We start from the raw sequence: 23,773 nt of genomic DNA, 5'->3' as shown, positions 1-23,773 counted from the left end.
AAAACCAGAAAGAGAGATGGCAGGGTTAAGAGTGAAGTTAGCTAAGAGGCTGTTGCAGAAAACTCTGGTGAGAGCTGAAGAAAGGGGTAGAAGTCTTCATAATTAAGATAAATTATGAAGTCATTGCTACAGTGTTTCTAGTAGATTATGCATGGGCTGTGAAGGAAGAGACAAGGATGAGATCTCAGGTTTTGCTCTGAGCCCCTGGTAGAATGATGATGGGATTTCTGGAAAAATTAGAAAACAGAAGAAGGAGCAGGTTTGGGGAATATATGAAAAAATCTGATTATAAACAATTTATTAGGGTCACATGTACAAATTTGTTGTTCTGTTTACATTTTTAAGCTTTATTAAGGTTCTTTTACATGCTGTACAATTTACCCATTGTCGTTGTTCAGTTGCTCCATCTGTTCTGACTCTTTGCGACCCCATGGCCTGCAGGACTCCAGGCTTCCCTGGCCTTTACCATCTCCCGGAGCTTGCTCAAATTCTTATCTATTGAGTCGGTAATACCATCCGACAATCTTGTCCTCTGTCGCCCCCTTCTCTTCCTGCCTTCCATTTTTCCCAGCGTCAGGGTCTTTTCTGGTGAGTCAGCTTTTTGCATCAGGTGGCCAAAGTATGGAGCTTCAGCGTCAGTCCTTCCAATGAATATTCAGGGTTGATTTCCTGGTTTGGTTTCTAGGATTGATTGACTGGTTGGATCTCCTTGCAGTCCAAGGGACTCTCAAGAGTCTTCTCAAACACCACAGTTCAAAAGCATCAGTTCTTTGATGCTCAGCCTTCTTTATGGTCCAACTCTCACATCCATACATGACTGCTGGAAAAACCATAGCTTTGAATATGCAGACCTCTGTCTGCAAAGTAATGTCTCTACTTTTTAATACTGTGTAGGTTTGTCATAGCTGTTCTTCAAGGAGCAGGTGTCTTTTAATTTCATGGCTGCTGTCACCATCTGCATTGATTTTGGAGCCCAAGAAAATAAAATCTGTCACTGTTTCTATTGTTTCCCCATCTATTTGCCATGAAGTGATGGGACCTGATGCCATGATCTTGATTTTTTGAATGTTGGGATTTAAGCCCGCTTTTTCACTCTCTTCTTTCACACTCATCAAGAGGCTCTTTAGTTCCTCTTTACTTTCTCTCATAAGGTGGTGTCATCTGCACATCTGAAGTTACTAATATTTCTCCCAGCAATCTTGATTCCAGCTTGTGCTTTATCCGGCCCGGCACTTCTCATGATGCACGCTGAATAGAAGTCAAATAAGCAGGGTGACAATACAGCCTTGACGTACTCCTTTCTCGATTTGAAACCAGTCTGTTCCATGTCCGATTTTAACTGTTGCTTCTTGACCTGCCTACAGGTTTCTCAGGAGGCCGGTAAGTTGGTCTGGTGTTCCCATCGCTATTTTTATCTGTCTTCTTGACTGTAGCCAACATGGTAGGTGTGAAGTGGCGTGGCCGTGTCATTTTGACTTGAATTTACTAAATGGCTAAGGATGTTGAGTGTCTTTTCACGTGTGTTTTTTTCATTATTTTTCATTATTTTCATTTTTCATCATCTTCTTCGAGATATTTGTTCAAATCCTTTACCTGTTTTTAAATTGAGTTGTCTTTTTTTTTTCCTTTTTTTTTCCCTTCTCGCTTTATTGTGGTATAACCGACTTACAAAAAGTTAACCATGTTGAAAGTTTACAGTTTGTTATGTTTTTGACTTATATATATACAGCTGTGATACTATCACTACAATCAAGAGAGTAAACAGATCTCTTATTCCCAAAAGTTTCTTTGTGCCTCTTTGTAACCATCCTTCCTTCTTCAGTTTGTCCTCAAGGAAACACTTATCTGCTGTCTGTTATTATATATTAGCCTGCTTTCTAGATTTTTATAAATTAGAATCATATAGTACCTTTTTTTTTTTTTGGTCTGAGTTTTCTTTCAGTATGATTTTTTTTGAGGGCTATCCTATTATAATTCACCTATCACAGAGTTTACCCTTCAGTGATTTTCAGCATGTTCACAGTCGTGCAACCATCAGTACTGTCTAATTCAAAAATATCTTCATCACCTCAAGAATTCCTGTACCCTTTAGCTGCCACTTCTCATTTCCTTTATCTTGGAATTCCTGGAAGCCACTAATCTCCTTTCTGTCTAGATTATCTATCTTAAAATATGTTTTTTAATCTTATTTTATTGTGGTAAGAACACTTAACAAGAGATCTACTGTCTTCACAGATTTTTAACTATAGATTACAATATTGATGACTATAGATGTAGTGTTATAAAAAGCACATCTCTCGAACTTGGCATTACTGAAACTTTAAATCCATTGACAACTGCCCAGTTTTCCCTCACTCTGCCCTTGACACCCATTGTTCTGGTCTCTGCTTCTGTGAATTTGACTGTTTAAAATGTCTCATATAATTGGAATCATGCAGTGTTTGTCCTGTGGCTGACTTACTTCACTTAGCATAATGTCCTCAAGGTTCATCCATGTTGTTGTATATTGCAGATTTACATTTTTTAGGTATGTATCCTACACACACACACACACACACACACACACACCCAAGTATGTATCCTACACCCTACACACACGCATACACACACACACACACACACACCCCACCCCCTCCCATATTTTCTTTATCCATTCATTCATCAATGGACCTTTAGGTTGTTACTGCACCTTGGCTATTGTTAATAATGCTGCAGTGAACATTGAATTGCTAATCTCTTTGAGATACTGGTTTCAATTATTTTGGATTTATACCCAGGAGTGGGGTAGCTGGATCTGTGATAGTTCCATTTTTAATACTTAGAGGAACCTCTGTGCTTTTTTTCATAGTGGCTACACCATTTTGCATTCCCAATAATAGAATACAAGTGTTCCAGTTTTCCATATCCTTGTTAGCATTTGTTGTGTTTTGTTTTGCTGGTAGCAATCCTGATACATATGAGGTGATATCTCATTTGATTTGCTGTTACCCTGATGGTTTGAGACATTGAACATGTTTTTTATACCTGTTGGCCATTTGTATGTCTTTGGAGAAATGTCTGTTAAATCCTTAGCTCATTTTTAAGTTGGGTTTTATTTGTCTTTTTATTAGTGAGTTGTAAGCATTTTTCATATATTCTAGATAGAAGTCCCATATAAAATACATAATTTGAAAGGATTTTCTCTCATTTTGTGGATTGTCTTTTTACTTACTTGTTGATGTCCTTTGAAGCACTAGTTTTTATAAAGTCCAGTTATCTTTTTATGTGTCACTCTTACTTTTGGTGTTATAGCTAAGAAGACTTCCTGATCTAAGGTGATGAAGATTTACTGCTGTGTTTTATGCTAAGGTTCTTGTAGTTTTAGCACTTAAAGTTATGTTTATGTTCCATTTGCAGTTAATTTTTGTATGTGGTCTAAAAAAGCAGAGTGGGGCCCAACATCATTCTTTTGCACATGTGGATATCCAGTTGGCCCACCTCCATTCATTTTAAAAAGACTGTTGTGTTTCCAGAGAAATGCCTTGGGACTCCTGTCAAAAATCAGTTGACCAAAAATAAGAGGTTTTGTTTCTGCAGCTTCTATTCTGTTGATTGCTATTTATTCTTGTGCCAGTACCACACTGGCTTGATTACTGTAGCTTTGTAACTTTTAAAATGCAAAGTCTTTAAATTGGGAGTCTTCCAACTTTGCTCTTCTTTGTTAAGATTATTTGGGTCATTTGTGTTTTTTTGCATTTCCATATGAGTTTTAGGATTACTTTGTCAATTTCTGCAAAAAATCCAGCTGGAATTTTGAACCTATGGGTCAGTTTGGGGTGTGTTGGCACCAATGTTGTCTTCTGAATCATGAACAATGGGATGTCTTTCCAGTTATTTAACTGTTCTTTAATTCCTTTGGTTTTTTGAAAAATTAATTACTTAGTTTTGGCTGTGATGGGTCTTCACTGCACCCCAGGGGCTCTTCGTTGCTGTGCATGGGCTTTCTCTAGTTGGGGTGAGCGGGGGCTACTCTCTAGTTGTGGTGTGCGGGCTTCTCATTGCAGTGACCTCTCGTTGCAGAGCAGGAATTTAAGAGTGCTTTAGTGGGCTTTAGTAGTTGTGGCATATGGCCTTAGTTGCTCTGCGGCATGTGGGATGTTCCCTAACCAGGGAAGGAACCTGTGTCCTCTGCATTGCCGGGCAAATTCTTAACCCCTGTACCACCAGGGAGGTCCCTAATTTCTTTTAAATGTTTGTAGTTTTCAGTTTTGTATTCTTGCCAAATTTATTCCTGAGTATTTTATTATTTGGTGATGCCCTTGTTAGTGGAATTGTTTTCTTAATTTCATTTAAAGATTGTTCATTGCTGGTGTCTAGAAATACAATTGAATTTTTTTTTTTTTTTGGCCACTCTGCAAGGCATGTGAGGGTCTAGATCCTAGTTCCCAACCAGGGATTAAACCCACGCACCCTGTAGTGGATGCCCGAGGTGTTAAGCACTGGACTGCCAGGGAAGTCCTTAATTGATTTTTGTATATTGATCTTATATCCTATAATCTTGCTGAACTTTACAAACTACAAGTTTTAATAATTTTTTAGTGAATTTCTTAAGATGAAAATCTTAAGGTCTATATACAAGAAGGTTTTATTTCTTTCTTTCTAGGTGCTTTTCATTTCCTTTTCTTGCCTAATTGCCCTGCTAGAACCTCCTTAAGATATTAAATAAAAGTGGTGAGAATTAACATTTTTATCCTGTTCTTGATCTTAGGGGAAAATATCTGGTCTTTCACCATTAAGTGTGGTTTTTATTAGCTGCGGGGTTTTTCATAGATTCCTTATCAGATTGAAGACCTTGAGTATTTTTATCATGAATGTGCTGGATTTTGTCTAATGCTTTTTCTCTGTATTTGGAGATGACTGTGTGTTTTTTGTTGTATTTACATTTATAAGAGCTCTTCCATTCATCCTGGAGTAAGTTTCATGCATTACAGAAATAAGATTGTGATCATAAGCATTTAAATAAATGTTAGAAACCGTGAGAGTAGGTGAGATTACCTAAAGAGAGCATATAGAAAAAGGTGGCCAAAGGTGAAATTCTGAGGAGTATAAATATCCAAGCTGCCTCTTGTGCAGTGCTAAATTAAATTTCATTTCAACTAGATTTTTAATGAAAAGTTCATCTCAGGTTGTAGGTTTTTTTTTTTCCCTTTACTAATTACTAAATAATTTTGCTGTTGATGTGTCTGGAGAATCTCTGGTAACTTGGGAAGTTTTTCTGCCCTTTATTTAATTTCTCTTATATCTGGGTAGAAGCTGATAGAAATATAAAAATAAGAATTTAAGGTATAGTCACAAGAAGATATAATTAGCATGGTTTTTTGAAATGAATATGTACATGGTGAGTAAGTAGAACTTTAGACTTTGTGAAAACTGTTAGTTCCATAAATTGACCTTGTTAACACTATTAGATGCTAGACTCTACCTTTTCTCTATTTAAAGGAATGTTTGTGTAAAGATTAAAAAAAATCAATTTGTGGGAAATTTACTTCATATATTTGGTATTCTGAGGCATGTACAACAGTAAAAGCGATAGATCTTCAGACAGTGTTACGAACTAGATATGATTCTCTTCTCATTTTTGCTTTGTTCTTTGAATTAATGTTACTTTTAAAGTAATGTCTCTTGATTTCTTTATCACTTGTAGCAGTTACTATTCGAGAACCCTAATTTTAAGACATTAAAAAAGCTAGTCACAGTAGCTTGTTGGTGAGGCTACCCTTTAGACTAATAAAAATTTTATGTATTCATTTTGAATTTATTGAGTATAATTGATGAGTTGTGATTTGATACACATTGCCTAACATGGTTGCCATTTTCTTTCTTCCTTCTTTTCTATGTATAATGTGTGTGTGTGTGTGTGTGTGTGTATAATTTTATGTACTTTTGTCTGTGTTGTGCCTTTGTTGCTATGCAGGGTTTCCTTGAGTTGCAGCGAGCAGGGGTGCTCTCTGGTTGGGGTGTGCGGGCTTCTCATTGCGTGGCTTCTCCTGTTGCAGAGCACAGGCTATTGGGTGCTCAGGGTTAACTAGCTGTGGCTCCTTGGCTCTAGAACACAAGCGCTATAGTTACGGCACATGGGCTCAGCTGCTCCATGGCATGTGAGATCTTCCTGGGCCAGGGATTGAACCCCTGTCGCCTGCATTGGGTTCCCCCCTCCGTGCACCCTTGCATTGGGTTTTACATGCACATATTTACAACTGAGCCACCAAAGAAGCCCTCTTCCTTTCTTTTTTGAGGTGCTAATGCTTAAGATCTACTTTTTTTTTTTTTTCGGTTTGCATACTCTGTTCTGTCCAACTCTTTTCTATTCCATGTACTGTAGCCTGCCAGGCTCCTCTGTCATGGAAGTTTTTAGACAAGAATACTGGAGTGGGTTGCCCTTTCCTCCTCCAGGAGATCTTCCCTACCCAGAGACCAAACCCGAGTGTCCTGTGGCTCCCGCATTGGCAGGTGGATTCTTTGTCACTGAGCCACCTGGGAAGCCTGAGATCTACCTTTTTAATAAATTTGATGTATATAAAGCAACATTGTTAATTACAGCCACTATGTAAGGCATTTGGACCCTTCCTGGTGTCCTAACTGAAGAACAGCGGTTCAGATCTAAGTATGTAACAGCGAGTCACCTGTTTTGAATTTAAATTAGTTGTCTTAGTGTGTGTGCCTAGTTGCTGGTCGTGTCTGACTCTTTGTGACCCATGGACTGTATAGCCCACCGGGCTTCTCTGTCCATGGCGATTCTCCAGGCAAGAATCCTGGAGTGGATAATCTCTTGCAGAGATTATTGCAAAAAGTTATTGAAGTTCTCCAGTTTAATAATAAGTATTTCATTATTTGGTTGAACTTAAAAAGCCTTGCTATATTGACCATTTTATCAAATTATGTGATTGGTTAAAAGTTAATTTGTGAAAGGTTTGGTGCTTGAAAATTTGTCTTTCTTGAACTACATCATTGTAAGTATCCAAAATCACATGAATAATATAACTGAGAATAATTGTTTTACTTGAAGTACTAAAAGAGTAGAATAACGACTGATAGCTAACTTAGAAAGTGGGATACTCCACCATGATGTCCTCTTCTTATAAACTATCTTAAGATACGTTATAGAGGCTTATACATCTATTTGATGGGTCAGTGTAACTCTGTAATATAATAAGGGGAGGCATATTTAGTTACTACTACAAATATTTCTCCTATTAAACCTTAAATGTACAGGATAGTTTAAAAAGTGTATTCACAGAGGAAAGATTGCTGACTTAGCTGTTTCTAAAACCAATGTTTCCATTTAGTCCTAATCCATAGTCCTTAAAAATTTGGAGAACTAATTCACTTCTTTGCCGTCATTAAGTAGATAAAAATGAAACTGTACTCACTAGGGAAAAAGTAAAGGGAAAAGATGAATATTCACATATTAAGGTTGGAATTAGATATTTCGTGTACTTATGCAATCACCAAATGCTCTTTAAATTTTAATAGTTGATGAGCTTTGAAGTTGTACAGGTCTATGGACAGAGATATGTATTCAAGCATACAGTTCATCAAATGGTAACAGTTAATTTGCATGACATACTGTTGGCAGCTGTAAAATACGCAGTTCTTCTCATCATCTCTGGTATACATTATGATATGTAATAGCTGGAAAGCATTTTATATTGTAAAATTTATGCATTGATTTAACATTCGTGATGTAAGAAAAAATAACCAATTTCAGATTTAACTCATGTTCTCTAAATATACATACCTACATGGTCTTTTAAATGTGAAAAATTGTTGGATTTCTGTTTGATGACTGCAGGAAGCACATGTACCTCGTTTCTTACCCAAAGCTACCAGCTGCCAGTTCTGGATACAATGTTTGTGAGAAAGAAATATCGAGGCAGAGACTGTGGGCTTCACATGCTGGAGGACTTTGTTGACTCCTTCACAGAAGACGCACTTGGCTTGCGGTATCCCCTGACCTCGCTCATGTACATAGGTAATTGGATTAAGTTTTTAGAACGTTAAACTTGTCTCAGTGTCACTTCGGACTTGTTTCTGCACTTAAATGTGTGTATGTCAGTATTAAGTAAATTACATTCTTGACTCTCCAGGGTCAAGAGAGTCTATGTGCCCTTACCTCACATAAATGGCATTTTGCAAATGTGCCCTTAACCTCACAAAATGATATTTTGAGGGTATGGTAGCTTTTTTAAAGAAATTGAAATAGAATTCACATACCATTACATCTACCCACATAAAGTGTACAGTTCAGTGGTTTTATTTTTTCACAGCTGTGCAGCCATAACCATAATTTTAGAACATTCTCAACATCCCCAAAAGCTCTGTACCAGTTACCAGTCACTCTTCCATTCCTCCATTCCTTCATCCCCTAGCAACCAACGACTGATCTGTTTTCTGAATTTACCTATTCTGGAGGTAAATAGGTAAATAGGATTTACCTATTCTGAGATTTCATATAAATGTAATTGTATGATATATTGTAAGTTCTTTGTGTCTTCTTTCATTTTGCATAAATGTTTTCAAGGTTCATCCATGTTGTAGTCTGACTCAGTGCTTCATTTTTTTTTTTTAATGGCTGAGAAATATTCTGTGTGGATATGCCATCATCAGTTGATAGACTTGGATTGTTTCTACTTTTTAGATATTAGGAATAATGCTACTGTGAACATTTGTGCAGTTTTTGTGTGAACATTGCTCTGGTGTATGTCTAGGTGTGGATGAAATAGCTTGGTCATAACCTTGCCAAACTGTTCTGAAAGCAACTGCACCATTTTACATTCTCGTAAACATTGTATGAGGGTTGCAGTTTATCTGCATCCTCACCAATACGTACTATTATTTGTCCTTTTAATTTTTTAAGTTTTGATCACACTGCAAGGCTTATGGGATCTTAGTTGCCTGATGGGATTGAACCCTCACTCTTGGCAGTGAAAGTTCAGAGTCCTAACCACTGGACTGCCGGAAAATTCCCATTATTTGTCTTTTATACTGTAGCCCTCTCAGTGGATGTGGAGTGCATCTCATTGTCTTGATGCGCATTTGGTGTTGAACATGTTTTCATGTGCTTATTAGTCATTTTCCTTCCGGTGAGAGAGTTCTTTGTTTTGCATAGAATGGTGGGGAGGGTCCGGAGGGGTGTTTAACTCCAGGCTATTTTGAGCAGTGTAACTTTGCTTCAAGCATCGTCCTTAATTTGGCATTTCTTTTCCCCATGCATTTATTTGACTTTACACACACACACACACACACACACACACACACAGTCCAACAGTGTCATGTTTTTTTAATTGTCTTTTTCGTGTGTGGCTTTGTTGGGTTTTAGTTGCATTGGGTGGGCTCTTTAGCTGTGGCATGTGGGCTTAGTTGCCCCAAGGCATGTGGGATCTTGGTTCTCCAAGCAGGGATCACACCTGAGTGCCCTGCATTGGAGGGCGTATTCTTGACCACTGGACCACCAGGAAGTCTTGGTGTCATACTGTTTTACATGTTTAAGAACTTCAGGGGATTCCCTGGTAGTCCAGTGGTTAGGACTCTGCTTTCCATGCCAAAGCCCTGAATGCAGTCCTTGAAAATCAATTAAAAAAAACTTTGTATGAATAATATGTGCTGTATGAATTCTGCAGTTTGCTTTTTCTACTCATCTTTGTAAGATTTATTCCTATGGATTCATGTAGCTCAATTTATTCTTTTTAAATGCTGTTTCTATTGTGTGGATGTATTTTGTTGTCGTGTTTTAAAAGCTATTAGTGGATTTATATTTGTATTTGTATGAAGCCTGTAGTACTGCTCTTTTCTTAATGAAGTAAGATTTGATACTGAAGAGTGATTTGTGTGAAAACTTTTATAGTATATAATTTACCATTGATTTTAATCTAGCATCAGATATTCACTGAAAAAATATTTTTCTTCTAAGATTCTTCTCCCTTTATAATATAAAAAATCCAGAAAACAAAAACCAAGCATTGCATGCTCATCTTGATTCAGTTTCTCTCTAGGCCCGTACATGAGAGTGGAGTGAGTCCTGTATGCCCTGGGTAATCTGAACATGGATTTTCCTCTTAATTATTGCTTCACTAAATTTGGGGAGGGATGCAACACATCTCGGAGAAGGCAGTGGCACCCCACTCCAGTCCTCTTGCCTGGAGAATCCCTGGCCAGAGGAGCCTGGTAGGCTGCAGTCCATGGGGTCCCTACAAGTTGGATACAACTGAGCGACTTCACTTTCACTTTTCACTTTCATGCATTGGAGAAGGAAATGGCAACCCACTCCAGTGTTCTTGCCTGGAGAATCCGAGGGACGGCGGAGCCTGGTGGGCTGCCGTCTATGGGGTCACACAGAGTCAGACACGACTGAAGCAGCAGCAAACACATCTACTGTAGGCAGAGTCTCTTATTACTTACCCTTTTCAAGGATTCTAATGATAAATAAATTGAATCCTAAATGAACTACAGGTGCTTATGTATTATGTAATGCATCCTCTACAATTTTAGTTATTTTAATTGAGACAGACTGGCCTACTGGTTTTCTCCAGCTTTTCACTTCCTAATAGGTATGGGAACTACAATCAAAGAACCTGAGAAATATTGTCAAATATATGGGGGAAAAGTGAGCAAATGGTATCCTGGTGTCCACATATCCAGATTAACAGATGTTAAGATTTTGCCATATTTTCATTTATTTTCACTTCTTTTAAGAGAATTAAACTAGATGGAGACTTAAACAAGATGTAGATACAGTTGATGTTCTCTTTGAACCCGGCCCTCATCCCATCCCCCTTTCACCTTTTTCTCCTCAGAGATAATTGTGCTCCTCAAGTTGTGTGTATCCTTCCCTGCCCATGGTTTCACACTTAAGTCTCTGTCTATACACACGATAAAACATTATTTTGTGTGCTTATTTTAAAATTTTTTTAAGTTTAAAAAAAAATAATAATTTCACTTATTTTTTATGTGTTCATATTTACAGAATTACTTTAGATTTTCACACTTCCCAAAATATAGATATAATTTAAAAAGCACAGAAGTTTTCCTCATTTGCCCTATTAGAGGTCTTGCCTGAAAACTGGGTTCACGTCTTGATGAGCTTTGAGCTAAAAGACACAGCCAAACCAAAAAGTAGGAGAACTTACCATTTGCATTAAGTGAGGGGAACACCAGGCATCTTTCCCAGAGCAGTGTCCCCTAAACAGTTTTTTGGTGATAAAATACACATTAACATTACACAGCATTTTAACTGTTCATTCCAATTGATTGCTGGGATTTCTAGAAAAGTTTCAATGTGTTTTTCAATGTGTTTTTTTTCAATGTGTTTTTCAGCTTGCAACCAGTACTTTGAAAAATATCCAGGAGACCATGAACTCCTTTGGGAAGTTGAAGGTGTTGGACACTGGTACCAGAGAATACCAATCACCAGAGCATTACAAAGAGAAACCCTTAAAATTACAGGTAAGACTGTTTTCAGTTTGGACATAAGGCTAGTGTAAAAGCATTGCCTAATGATGGTCTTATAGTCCAGAATAGTCCAATGTGTTGTAAAGTGATCTCTCTAGTAATAGGCCTTCTTTTCTAGAGTTTGAATTTTTGTTATATTTAAACATTTGTGTCATTATTCGTAAGAAGACCTAGAGTAGCCCAATAGAATATAGTCAGTAGTTCAGTGGAGAAGGCAATGGCACCCCCTCCAGTGCTCTTGCCTGGAGAATCCCATGGCCAGAGGAGCCTGGTAGGCTGCAGTCCATGGGGTCACTAAGAGTCGGACACGACTGAGCGACTTCACTTTCACTTTTCACTTTCACACATTGGAGAAGGAAATGGCAACCCACTCCAGTGTTCTTGCCTGGAGAATCCCAGAGATGGTGGAGCCTGGTGGGCTGCCATCTATGGGGTCGCACAGAGTCAGACACGACTGAAGCGACTTAGCAGCAGCAGCAGTAGCCCAGTAGAAATTGGTGGGTAAGAAATGAACACAGATTACTCAGCACAGAATAGGCATCAGGGGATCAAAGGCAGTTCTCAGTCTTATGAAGTTGCTAAATAACAGATAAACTATTTAAAACTCTTTTAAGGTTTCATTGTAAGATATTGGTGAAGGGATATCCCACATCTAAATATTCAACACCCTTCTTTAGGGCTTTTGTAAAAATCCGTACAAAGAATGTGACAATTAAAACCAAATACTAAATGGGTTAAAATTTTAAAATTCTTTTTCACACAGCAGTTTCTCAAAATGAAGCTAAAAGATCTACATCTGGAGAATACAGTCTTGCCTCTGTTCCAGAATACGAAGCAAGAACTGAAGACAGTCAGTCTAGTGAGATGCAGCTAACTGTAGGTACACTGTGTGTTTACCATAGGAAATACCAAGTGTGCTGTTTTTAAAAAAGAGGTTCAGCTAATATTTAACTTTATAAATGTTATTGTTCATTCAGCAAACTTACGTAACTTCTACTGTGTTACTTGGCATTTTTTGTTAATTGGTTTCTAAGATTTAATTTTCTTTGACAAATAATTTGGAATACACAAAGTAGTACAGAGAAAATAAAAATCTATGATTCTGTTACCCTATATCTAGCAACTAACATTTTTGTATATGTCCTTAATATATATTATGAAACATGTGTGTGCATATGTTTCATTTCTGTTTTTATTCTTTTATGCTTCTAACTGGGCTTCCCTTGTGGCTCAGCTGATAAAGAATCCGCCTGCAATGCGGGAGAGCTGTGTTCGATCTCTGGGTTGGGAAGACCCCCTGGAGAAGGGAACAGCTACCCACTCCAGTATTCTGGCCTGGAGAATTCCATGGACTGTACAGTCCATGGGGTCATGAAGAGTCGGACATGACTGAGCAACTTTCATTCACTTTCATACATGCTTCTAACCGCTTTTCTCCATTGACATAATGTTGTAAGCATTTTCTGTGTCATTACTTTTTTTTTAAATTTTATTTATTTATTTATGGCTGTGCTGGTCTTTGTTGCTGGGTGGGCTTTTCTCCAGTTGCAGCGAGTGGGAGCTACTCTTCATTGCATGCGATGACTTCTTATTGCTCTGGCTTCTCTTGTTGCAGAACTTGGGCTCTAGGGCGCACAGGCTTCAGTAGTTGTGGCTCACGGGTTCTAGAGCACAGGGTCAGTAGCTGTGAAGCATGGGTTTAGTTGCTCTGTGGCATGTGGGATCTTCCTGGACCAGGGATCGAACCCATGTCTACTGTGTTGGCAGGCAGATTCTTTACCACTGAATCACCAGAGAACCCTGTCATTACTGTATTAAAGCATTGTTGTTAGGTAGCACACTCTTCTATGTAAATACCAGCATTTATTTTCTTAACATATTATACTTGCTTTTTATAAATGGCCCAACCATGAACACAATTATACATGTATCTTTGTTCAAATCTAATTATTTCCTTGCACAGATAAATTTCTTGAAGTGAAATAGGTCAAAGGTTATGAAGTTATTTGGGGGAAGTTTGAGGCTATATGTGTTAAGTCACCGTAGAATGTAATGCACTTTGCAAATACTAGGTAACCTGAAAGTAGAAGGGCAATTCCCCTTACTGAATTCCAGAGGACTTACCAGGTACTTTTCTGAAACCTACTTGATATTACTTAAAATACTGGTTCATTGGTGGGATCCTAGAGGTTTATTTTTTGCAACGTTTTGTTGTGGTAGCTTTTACATTATTATTACATTGGTTAATCACTCACTCATGTCCGACTCTTGCAACCCTATATCTGTAGCCTGCCAGGCTCCTCTGTTCATGGGGTTCTCCAGGCACGAATACTGGAGTGGGTTGCCATTTGTAAATCTTCTTAACTGATGGATAGTGAATACAAAAGGTGTTATTTGAAAAAGTTTTTAAAAGATTTTCTTTGAAACTGAATGAAGTAGATGCATAGGAAGGAAAAAGGGTCTAAAACTTTTGGTTTTGATATGTATCTCTGTTTTAGATTGATTCTCTAAAAGATGCCTTTGCAAGTACTTCTGAAGGTAAGAAATTCAGCTGGTCTGTTAGTAAGTCTTTGAGAGTGTTATAATTAGTGTGTGTGTGTGTGTGTGTGTGTGTGTGTGTGTGTGTGTCCCTTAGTATAAATAAAGACTTACTCACCTCTAACATCTAGGTCGGGGTTGTGGTACTACTGATTCTGCTGTGTGAACAGATAAGCTATCGTACCTCTTTTTTTTCATTCCCTTACCTGTAAAATAGGGACCATAATGTCTGCCTTGTTTATTTCCCAAGATTATTGGAAGAGAATCTAAGTGAAAATGCCCAAATACTTTGCAAAGCTCAAGGTAACACAGACATTGAGCAATGAATATTGACTTTAAGGTTACTTCATAGTTTAGAATATGTCACTGACATGATTTCCTAGCCTGATGTGATAGAAAGAAAGTATGTAATGGTGGTGATATAGTTAAACTAGCTTAGTTTTTGCATTTCTGTGTATAATTAATGGGCAATTCTTTGAATACACAGTCAATTAATTATGGGCTTGCTATTTTTTTCTCAGGTCACGATAAAACACCTGTTTCCACTCGTACTCGAAGTAGCCATCTAAAGCGGCCAAAGATTGGAAAGCGGTTTCAGGATTCTGAGTTTAGTAGTTCTCAAGGGGAAGATGAAAAGACTCCTCAGATTTCTCCCACAGCTTCAGTGAACAAGTAAAGCATTGTTTATTTTACTGTCATTATTTTGTGTCCTCTTATTTTCATAGTATTTAGTTTTTAAGGTGACATTTTTTATATTATTTGTGTAGTAAATGACCTTGGTGTAGAAGTTTGTATTTGAGTTCTTCAACAAGTTTATTGATTACACTTACTAAGTGTCACATTGACAGTATTATAGGGAGAAGTTGCTAGTAAGAGAGTAGAATAAACTGAAGTTTTAGTCTCTTGTGTGAAAATCCAGAAGAATCTTCTAGTGGTTATATTATTTCAAATGAGTCATTTATTGTCAGCTTTGAATTTGACAGTAGCTGTGGTTTTTAGTAATTCTGAAGTTTAGTCAATTTAAGAAACCCTCAATTTTACTTTATAATGGACTTATCTGGACTTATCTTACTAGATTATAGAACATAACATAAATTAGTAATTGCCATAAATGATATCATCAGCTCCTCCAGAAACTTAATAGTCTGCTGAATCAACAGAACCCTTGGATCAAAACCTTATTTTCTTATTTAAAGAAAGCAAGATTTTGAATAGTATAGTTAAATTAAGCTTTTGCTCTGATAGTCCTACTAGCTGTTCTTGAGTCAACCATTCATAGCTTTGCCATCTTGGCTATAAAATTATTCTCAGGTAAAGTATTGTGTAGCTATGCTAATTTCATTATATATATAATTTTAAAGTTGGATAATTATGTAAGTGTTATATTTCAATGAAAAATCCACCATTTTAAAGAAAAATTTAAGTATTTAACTTGTGAAAAGAGTAATAAGAGTTTAGATAATTATGGTTTTTTCCCACTGAGTAACATTTTGATGTAACACCATTTTTAGAAGGGAATGTAATAGCACATTTTAAATTACACATCACAGAAATGTTGTGGAATTTTTCTTTAGCTTTTCATAAAATAGTAGCAGTGAGACTAGATGCTTAAATGCTCAGACACTATGAGGAACCAAACTTCACCTTTGCCGTTGGCTAGTAGTTTCTAATACACGTGTCTGTTCCTAGGACACAGGTTGAGAGAGCTGCAAGGTGGATTGTGATGTGATAATAGAAGTGAAAGTGCTGTGGATTACAAAGGAGAGTGTGATTGACTCTAATGGAGGGGATGGAGAAATTTGACATTTGGGCCAGGGCTTTAGGGATGAGTAGAAACTCAACAAGCTTATTTGGGAAAGAAGACTTTTCTGGTTTGAAGGTTCACAAACTATGGTCTATAGGCCAGTCTGGCCCACCACCTCTTGTAAATAAAATATTACTGCACCACGTCCATGTTTATTAGTTTACATGTTTACTGTGGTTGCTTTTGCTTTACAGTGGTGGAGTGAGTGAGTGTTCAGAGACCATGTGTCCCACAAAACCTAACAAAAAAGTTTGCCAGACCTTGGTCTACACCAGGGCTGTTAGAGAGCTTCTTGTCACGGCAGGCGTTTTCTGTGCCTTGCCTCTGCTCTGTGTGCCTGTCACTGAGCCCTGAAGTGTGGCTCGGGCGATTGAGGAGCTGAGTCTTTTATTTCACTTAGTTTATTACCATATTATAAATAATTGCAAGTGTCCTATGGTTACTGTATTGTACCATGCAGTTCTAGACTGCAGGAATAATGTGAGCAAAGGCACAAAACTGGGAGGGGTGTTGGTAAGGAAAACTGATACACAGGTAAGTAGCATCATAGTCAGTTCACTCGCTCAGTTGTGTCCGACTCTTTGTGACCCCAAGGACTGCAGCACACCAGGCTTCCCTGTCCATCACCAATTCCCAGAGCTTGCTCAGACTCATGTCCACCAAGTCAGTGATGCCATCCAACCATCTCATCCTCTGTTGTCCCCTTCTCTTCCTGCCTTCAATCTTTCCCAGCACCAAGGTCTTTTTCAGTGAGTCAGTTCTTCACATCAGGTGGCCAAAGTATTCAAGTTTTAGCTTCAGCATCTAGTGGAAGGTAAAAATATAAAGGTCTGGTCATGTTAGACTTTGAGGGGATATGTGCTTTATTCTGCAGTCCATAGAGGACCATCAGAATTTTCTGAGCTGGACTGTCACTGGTACATATAGAAAGAAAGAAAGAAACATAGCTCTTTCAGTCAGTTCAGTTCAGTCACTCAGTTGTGTCTGAATCTTTGCAACCCCTTGAATCGCAGCACGCCAGGCCTCCCTGTCCATCACCAACTCCAGGAGTTTACTCAAACTCATGTCCATCGAGTCGGTGATGCCATCCAACCATCTCATCCTCTGTCGTCCCCTTCTCCTCCTACCCCAAATCCCTCCCAGCATCAGGGTCTTTTCCAGTGAGTCAGCTCTTCACATAAGGTGGCCAAAGTACTGGAGTTTCAGCTTCAGCATCAGTCCTTCCAATGAACACCCGGGACTGATCTCCTTCAGGATGGACTGGTTGGATCTCCTTGCAGTCCAAGGGACTCTCAAGAGTCTTCAACACCACAGTTCAAAAGCATCAATTTTTCGGCACTCGGCTTTCTTCATAGTCCAGCTGTCACATCTATACATGACCCCTGGAAAAACCATAGCCTTGACCAGACAGGCAAAGTAATGTCTCTGCTTTTTAATATGCCATCTAGGTTGGTCATAACTTTCCTTCCAAGGAGTAAGCGTCTCTTAATTTCATGGCTGCAGTCACCATCTGCAGTGATTTTGGAGCCCCCAAAAATAAAGTCTGACCCTGTTTCCACTGTCTCCCCATCTATTTCCCATGAAGTGATGGGACCAGATGCCATGATCTTAGTTTTCTGAAATGTTGAGCTTTAAGCCAACTTTTTCACTCTCCTCTTTCACTTTCATCAAGAGGCTTTTTAGTTCCTCTTCACTTTCTGCCATAAGGGTGGTGTCATCTGCATATCTGAGGTTGTTGATATTTCTCCTGGCAATCTTGATTCCAGCTTGTGCTTCTTCTAGCCCAGCATTTCTCATGATGTACTTTACATATAAGTTAAATAACCAGAGTGACAATATACAGCCTTGACATACTCCTTTTCCTATTGGGAACCAGTCTGTTGTTCCATGTCCAGTTTTAACTGTTGCTTCCTGACCTGCATACAGGTTTCTCAAGAGGCAGGTCAGGTGGTCTGGTATTCCCATCTCTTTCAGAATTTTCCACAGTTTATTGTGATCCACACAGTCGAAGGCTTTGGCATAGTCAATAAAGCAGAAATAGATGTTTTTCTGGAACTCTTCTTGCTTTTACGATGATCCAGCAGATACTGGCAATTTGATCTCTGATTCCTCTGCCTTTTCTAAAACCAGCTTGAATATGTGGAAGTTCACGGTTCATGTATTGCTGAAGCCTGACCTGGAGAATTTTGAGCATTACTTTTCTAGCGTGTGAGATGAGTGCAATTGTGTGGTAGTTTGAGCATTCTTTGGGATTGCCTTTCTTAAGCCTTACTAAAGAACGTCTGTACTGCTAGTCTGAACATGAGTTGGGAAGAAGTTATAGTGTCCAGAGAGAATAGGGCTTGAAGAAGGAAGATGAGAATGGGAATAGAAAGTTGTGGATTTGTTTGAAAAGCATTTCAGAAGTAGAACTAAGCCGTATCATTTATTGCCCCAAATGGTATTTTTGAGAATGAAAGGGACATTATATATAGGCGTACTCTAGAGATGTAGGTTCAGTTCCGCGGTACCACAGTAAAGCAGCTATCACAGTAAGGCAGGTCACAGAAATTTTTGAGTTTTCCAGTCCACATAAAAGTTATGTTTACACTGTACTATCATATATGTCTTTAAAGAAGAAGTATATAATTTAAAAAGGCTTTATTGGTTAAAAAAAAAATGATAACCATCATCTGAGCCTTTAATGAGTCATCATCTTTTTGCTGGTGTAGTCTTACCTCAGTGTTGGTGGCTGCTGACTGACCAGGGAGGTGATTGCTAAAGGTTGGGGTGACTTTGGCCGTTGCTTTAGTTAGACAGCCATGAACTTTGCCATGTAGATTGGCTGACTTCTTCCTTTCACTAATGATTTCTCTGTAACATGCAGTGCTGCTTGATAGCATTTTACCCACAGTAGAAATTCTTGCAAAATTTGAGTCAGTCCTCTCAAACCCTGATGCAGCTTCTTCAACTAAATTTATGTCATTAGTCTTTATTATTTCACTGATCTTCATAGCGTCTTCAAGAGTGGATTCCATCTCGAGATGGAATCACTTTCTTTGTTCATCAACAATAAGCAGCTCCTCATCCATTACAAACATCCATTTGCCAACAAAGGTCCGTCTAGTCAAGGCTATGATTTTTCCAGTAGTCATGCATGAATGTGAGAGTTGGACTGTGAAGAATGCTGAGCGCCAAAGAATTGAAGCTTTTGAACTGTGGCGTTGGAGAAGACTCTTGAGAGTCCCTTGGACTGCAAGGAGGTCCAACCAGTCCATCCTAAAGGAGATCAGTCCTGGGTGTTCATTGGAAGGACTGATGCTGAAGCTGAAACTCCAATACTTTGGCCACCTCATGCAAAGAGTTGACTCATTGGAAAAGACGCTAATGCTGGGAGGGATTGGGGGCAGGAGAAGGGGACGACAGAGGATGAGATGGCTGGATGGCATCACCGACTCGATGGACATGAATTTGAGTAAACTCCGGAAGTTGGTGATGGACAGGGAGGCCTGGCGTGCTGCAATTTAAGGGGTCGCAAAGAATCAGACACAACTGAGCGACTGAACTGAACTGAACATCCAATACAGTTTTATTTTGAGATTGCAGCAATTCAATACATTTTCAGGCTCCACTTCTCATTATAGTTCTCTGACTGTTTCTGCCACATCTGCGGTGACTTCCACCACTGAAGTCTTGAACCTGTCACAGTTATCCATGATAGTTGGAATCAGCTTCTTCGAAACACCTTGTAATGTTGATATTTTGACCTCTTCCCATGAATCGTAAGTGTTCATAGTAGCATCTAGAATGGTGAATCCTTCCCAGAGGGTTTTCAATTGACTTTGCCCGGATTAATAAGAGGAATCTGTATCTTTGACAGCTGTAGCCTTATGAACTGTAATTCTTAAGAAATAAGGCTTTAGAATTGAAATGATTCCTTGATCCTTGGATTGCAGAATGGATGTTGTGTTAGCAGACATGAAAACAACATGAACTTCATTATACATCTCCATCAGAGCTCTTGGGTGACCACTTACATTGTCAATGAGCAGTCATATGTTGAAAGGAAATTTGTTGTTTTCCCTGAGTAATAGGTCTTAACAGGGAGCTTAAAATATTCAGTAATCCGTGTCGTCAGCAGGTGTGCTGTCAGCAAAGCTTTGTTTTTCCCTTTATAGAGGACAGGCAGAGTAGGGAATTCTGAGGGGCCCTAGGATTTTCAGAATGGTAAATGAGCATTGGTGTCAACTGCAAATCACTAGCTGCATTAGTGCCTAACAGGAGTCAGCTTGTCCTTTGGAACTTTAAAGCCAGGCATTGACTACTCTTTTCTTGCTATGAAAGTCTTAGATGACATCTTTTTGTCTATATTGAGAAGTCTGTTGTTTATTGTAGCCCCTTTCATTCATTATCTTAGCTCTGTGTCTTCTAGCTAACTTGATAGAGCTTCTGTGTCAGCCCTGGTTGCTTCACCTGGCACTCTCATGGAGATAACTTCTTTCCTTAAATCTCATGAGCCAGCCTCTCCACTACCTTCAGGCTTTTCTTCTGCAGCATCCTCACCTCTCTCAGCCTTCGTGAGAATGAATAGATTCAGGACCTTGTTCTGGATTAGGCGTTGGCTTAAGGGAATGTTGAGGCTGGTTTGATCTTCTGTCCAGACCACTACAGCTTTTTCTCTAGACCAGCAATAAGGTTGTTTTGCTTTCTTATCATTGGTGTGTTCACTTAGAGTAGCACTGTTGATTTTTTTTATTTTTTTCAAGAACTTTTGGTTTGCATTCACAGCTTGGCTATTTGGCACAAGAGACCTAGCTTTCTGCCTGTCTCAGCTTTCAAAAGCCTTTATAAATTTAGTCACTTCTAGCATTCTTTCGATTTAAAGTAAGAAATATGTGGCTCTTCTTTCATTTGAACACTTAGAGCCATTTCAGGGTTATTAACTGGCCTAATTTCAATATTGTTGTGTCTCAAGGAATAGGGAGACCCAAAGAAAGAGAGAGATGAGTAATGGCCAATCAGTTGTAATAGTCAGAACACATGTAACATTTATCAATGAAGTTTGCCATCTTAGGAGTGGAGATATGTATATGTATAACTGACTCACTGTTCTGTATAGCAGAAACTAACACAACATTGTCAGTCAGCTGTACTCCAATAAAATCATTCATTAAAGTTTGTCATTTTGTATGAGTGTAATCTGTGGCATCTTTAATAAAATAAGTAAAAATTTTTTTTTGTTCGGTTTCCTAGATTGGAGTCTACTGCACGCACATCAGAGAGCTCGGAAGAATTCTTGGAAGAAGAACCCGAACAGAGTGTGATTGAATTTGAGGATGAAAGTAGTGATAAAGATGTTCAACCAGCACCAGAAACCCAGCCAGGCCTGGAAAAGCAAGAAGGTGAAAAGGTGAGTGATTTGCTTTTTTTTAAATTAATTTTTATTGGAATGTAGTTGCTTTACAATATTGTGTTATTTTGCTGTACAGCAAAGTGAATCAGCTCTATGTATACATATATCCCCTCCTTTTTGGATTTCTGAGGTTTATTTATTTAATAGAATGAATGGAGGTAAATTTCAATTTAGTCGTATATTGTTGGAAAAGCATAAAGACTCTTAGTAGAAATTGTAATGTTAAAAAGCACATATGTCTAAAGCAAAGTCAGGTGGTGGAAGATAAAGTGTTAAGTATTTTATGTTTCAAACTGAATTTATAAAGTTTGACATATTACAGAGATAAAATAGAAGATGTTTAGATAGTAATGTCCTCTCAGTGTGTTTAAAATTCAAATCAATTTTTGGAATTAAACATAAACTTTGAGAAGTGATGCAAATTATGTGACTGATCGAAGCCTACCTTAAAAAACCAATTAAAATGCCTTAAGGACCAACAAGCTCTAAATTCACCCGATTTTGGATGTAAAGATAGAATTAGTTGTCCAGAAAAAAATAATGTATTTTTATTTAACAGTTGATTTACAAATTCCTAAAAAATAACTACATTCTTTTCTTGTTTAATTACTAGAAAACAGGTAAGAAAATAACTTTTTGACCGAGTAAAAAATCTCCTTATCTGTCTTGATTTCTGCAGCTCCTCAATTATTTTTCACTTTCTTTTTTCATCTTCTCTATTTCCTGTCCTTCTCTTCTTTTTCTTTAATATCTTTAGTCTTTTACAGATTCCTTATTTCTCCTTTCAAATGTGCTTAAGTTTCTTTGAAAATATTTTACCTGTTTGTCAAGTCCAACCAGGAGCTAAGAAAGTGAAACTGTATTACTGATTTAAATTGGAAAAATACATGTTTTAAAAACAAAATTTATCTGCTTCTAGATGATTATGGGAATGTATATTTGTGTGGTTTTTTCCTTTATTAAAAATTTAAGATTATGCTGTGCATACTACATGTAGCCTGTTTCCTCTGTCCAGCGATACCTCTGAGTACCTATGTGGTAGGTCACCAGTGACAGTTTCGTTCAGTTGCACTGGCTTCCCTTACTGAGACTGTCTATTCTCTCTTCCTCTAGATTTTCTGATCGCCTGGCTTTATAACACTACTGCGTTTTGGTTTCTAGATTTACCTCTTTCTGGAGTTTTCATTTGGTTTTATGCATTTGGTTTTTGACTATTCTGTTTCCTGTTGGTTTTTTTTCCCTTTTTCCCCTGTCTTTGTGGACATTCTTGAAGACTCAGTTCTTGACCTTCTGCCCTTTTGTTCAATTTTTTTTGAAATGCATCTAGTCGAATGACAGAATGATTGTCTCTGTGGGGGTGACCAGTAGCTCTAGACTTTGAAGATTGTTCCAGACTATGATCTCATAATATTACCTGCCTTCTGAGTATTTCTGTTTAGACAGATGTCTTTTATCATCTTAAATTTAATCTCTGTTCTTGCCTATCACTTCTCTACTGGGCTTCTTTTCCTATTTCCTATTTTTCATTCTATTCCCAAACCTAGAACTTGAAGGACATGAGTTTTTCTCTTTTGTTTCTCTCTTGTAGTTACTCACCAAAATTTAACTTTTTTACAAAAACCTTTGCTGTCTCTTTCTCATTTTCATCTTTTTAACATTTCTTCTACCCCAGTTGGTCCTTTTGTGAGTTTTCTTTTAATTACCTTCTGTGTGCAGTTTATTCTTTGTACTCTGGCCAGATTACTTTTTCTTTTTTTAAATCTATGGTTTTTTAGATTAATTAATTAATTTGGCTGTACTAGGTCTTAGTTGTGGCATGTGGGACCTTTAGTTGAGGCGTGTAGGATCTGATTCCCTGACCTCCAGTTCAAACCTGGGCTCCTGCATTGGGAGCACTGAGTCTTAGCCACTGGACCACCAGGGAATTCCCCACATTAATTTTTCTAAGTCTCTGATTTAAATATCCCTTAGGAAAATACTCATTATATGATTTCAGGGATTCTATATAATCCAGCCAAGTCTATTTTTAAAAATTCGAGTGTATCATTATTCTAATTTTTAAATATAAAATGTCAGTAGTATTAATTAGAAATTAGACATTAATGGAAGTCTTGTAGATTGATTAAACATGAGAGGAAGAGTTTCAGAAATTGGAGACCTCATGTTATCAAATCACTTTTCCATATTTTAATGTGATTTAAGGGGCAGGATTGTTCGGAGACAACCATTTATTGACTATACAGTGAGCTTACTGAGGTTGGGGACTGTCTTCTCCCAGCGGGAAACTTTACCCAAACTCAACCTGCCACAAATCTGGTAGTGCTTCCTTCCCAGGCACGCTGAACTGTGACTTCCCTCAGACCCCAAAGATTCCAGCTACTAAACAGCTGATGTTCTGTAAAGAGCCAGCACCAAATTTAGACTTTCTCTGGTAACTTTTTACCGAAAAGGTTCTTCCTGTGACTGCCCTGTAAGGAGGAAGAGGAAGAAGGAGGTAGGGTCTCTTCACTGCCTCCTCCTCCATGAACACAGAGGGAAATTGGGCTGCTTAG

General features: G+C 38.1%; 1 protein-coding gene across 4 annotated transcripts in view; it reads left to right on the top strand.

Moving 5' to 3' along the window:
* The window catches only part of FAM169A (family with sequence similarity 169 member A), a 65,259-nt gene that overhangs the window by 34,328 nt on the left and 7,158 nt on the right, over positions 1–23,773 (top strand). For 3 of the 4 annotated variants that reach the window (XM_065905467.1, XM_065905465.1, XM_065905468.1), the window contains 6 exons: positions 7,832–8,011; positions 11,353–11,481; positions 12,251–12,363; positions 13,986–14,025; positions 14,547–14,697; positions 21,062–21,218. In XM_065905467.1, coding sequence (XP_065761539.1) covers positions 7,832–8,011; positions 11,353–11,481; positions 12,251–12,363; positions 13,986–14,025; positions 14,547–14,697; positions 21,062–21,218 — 770 coding nt within the window. The remainder of the gene's footprint in view (positions 1–7,831; positions 8,012–11,352; positions 11,482–12,250; positions 12,364–13,985; positions 14,026–14,546; positions 14,698–21,061; positions 21,219–23,773) is intronic. The other variant, XM_065905466.1, reaches the window with a different exon arrangement.

The sequence above is a fragment of the Muntiacus reevesi genome, chromosome 14 (genome assembly GCF_963930625.1).
Source record: "Muntiacus reevesi chromosome 14, mMunRee1.1, whole genome shotgun sequence".
NCBI classification, from domain to species: Eukaryota; Metazoa; Chordata; class Mammalia; order Artiodactyla; family Cervidae; genus Muntiacus; species Muntiacus reevesi.
This window is presented reverse-complemented; position numbering and strand designations above follow the sequence as displayed.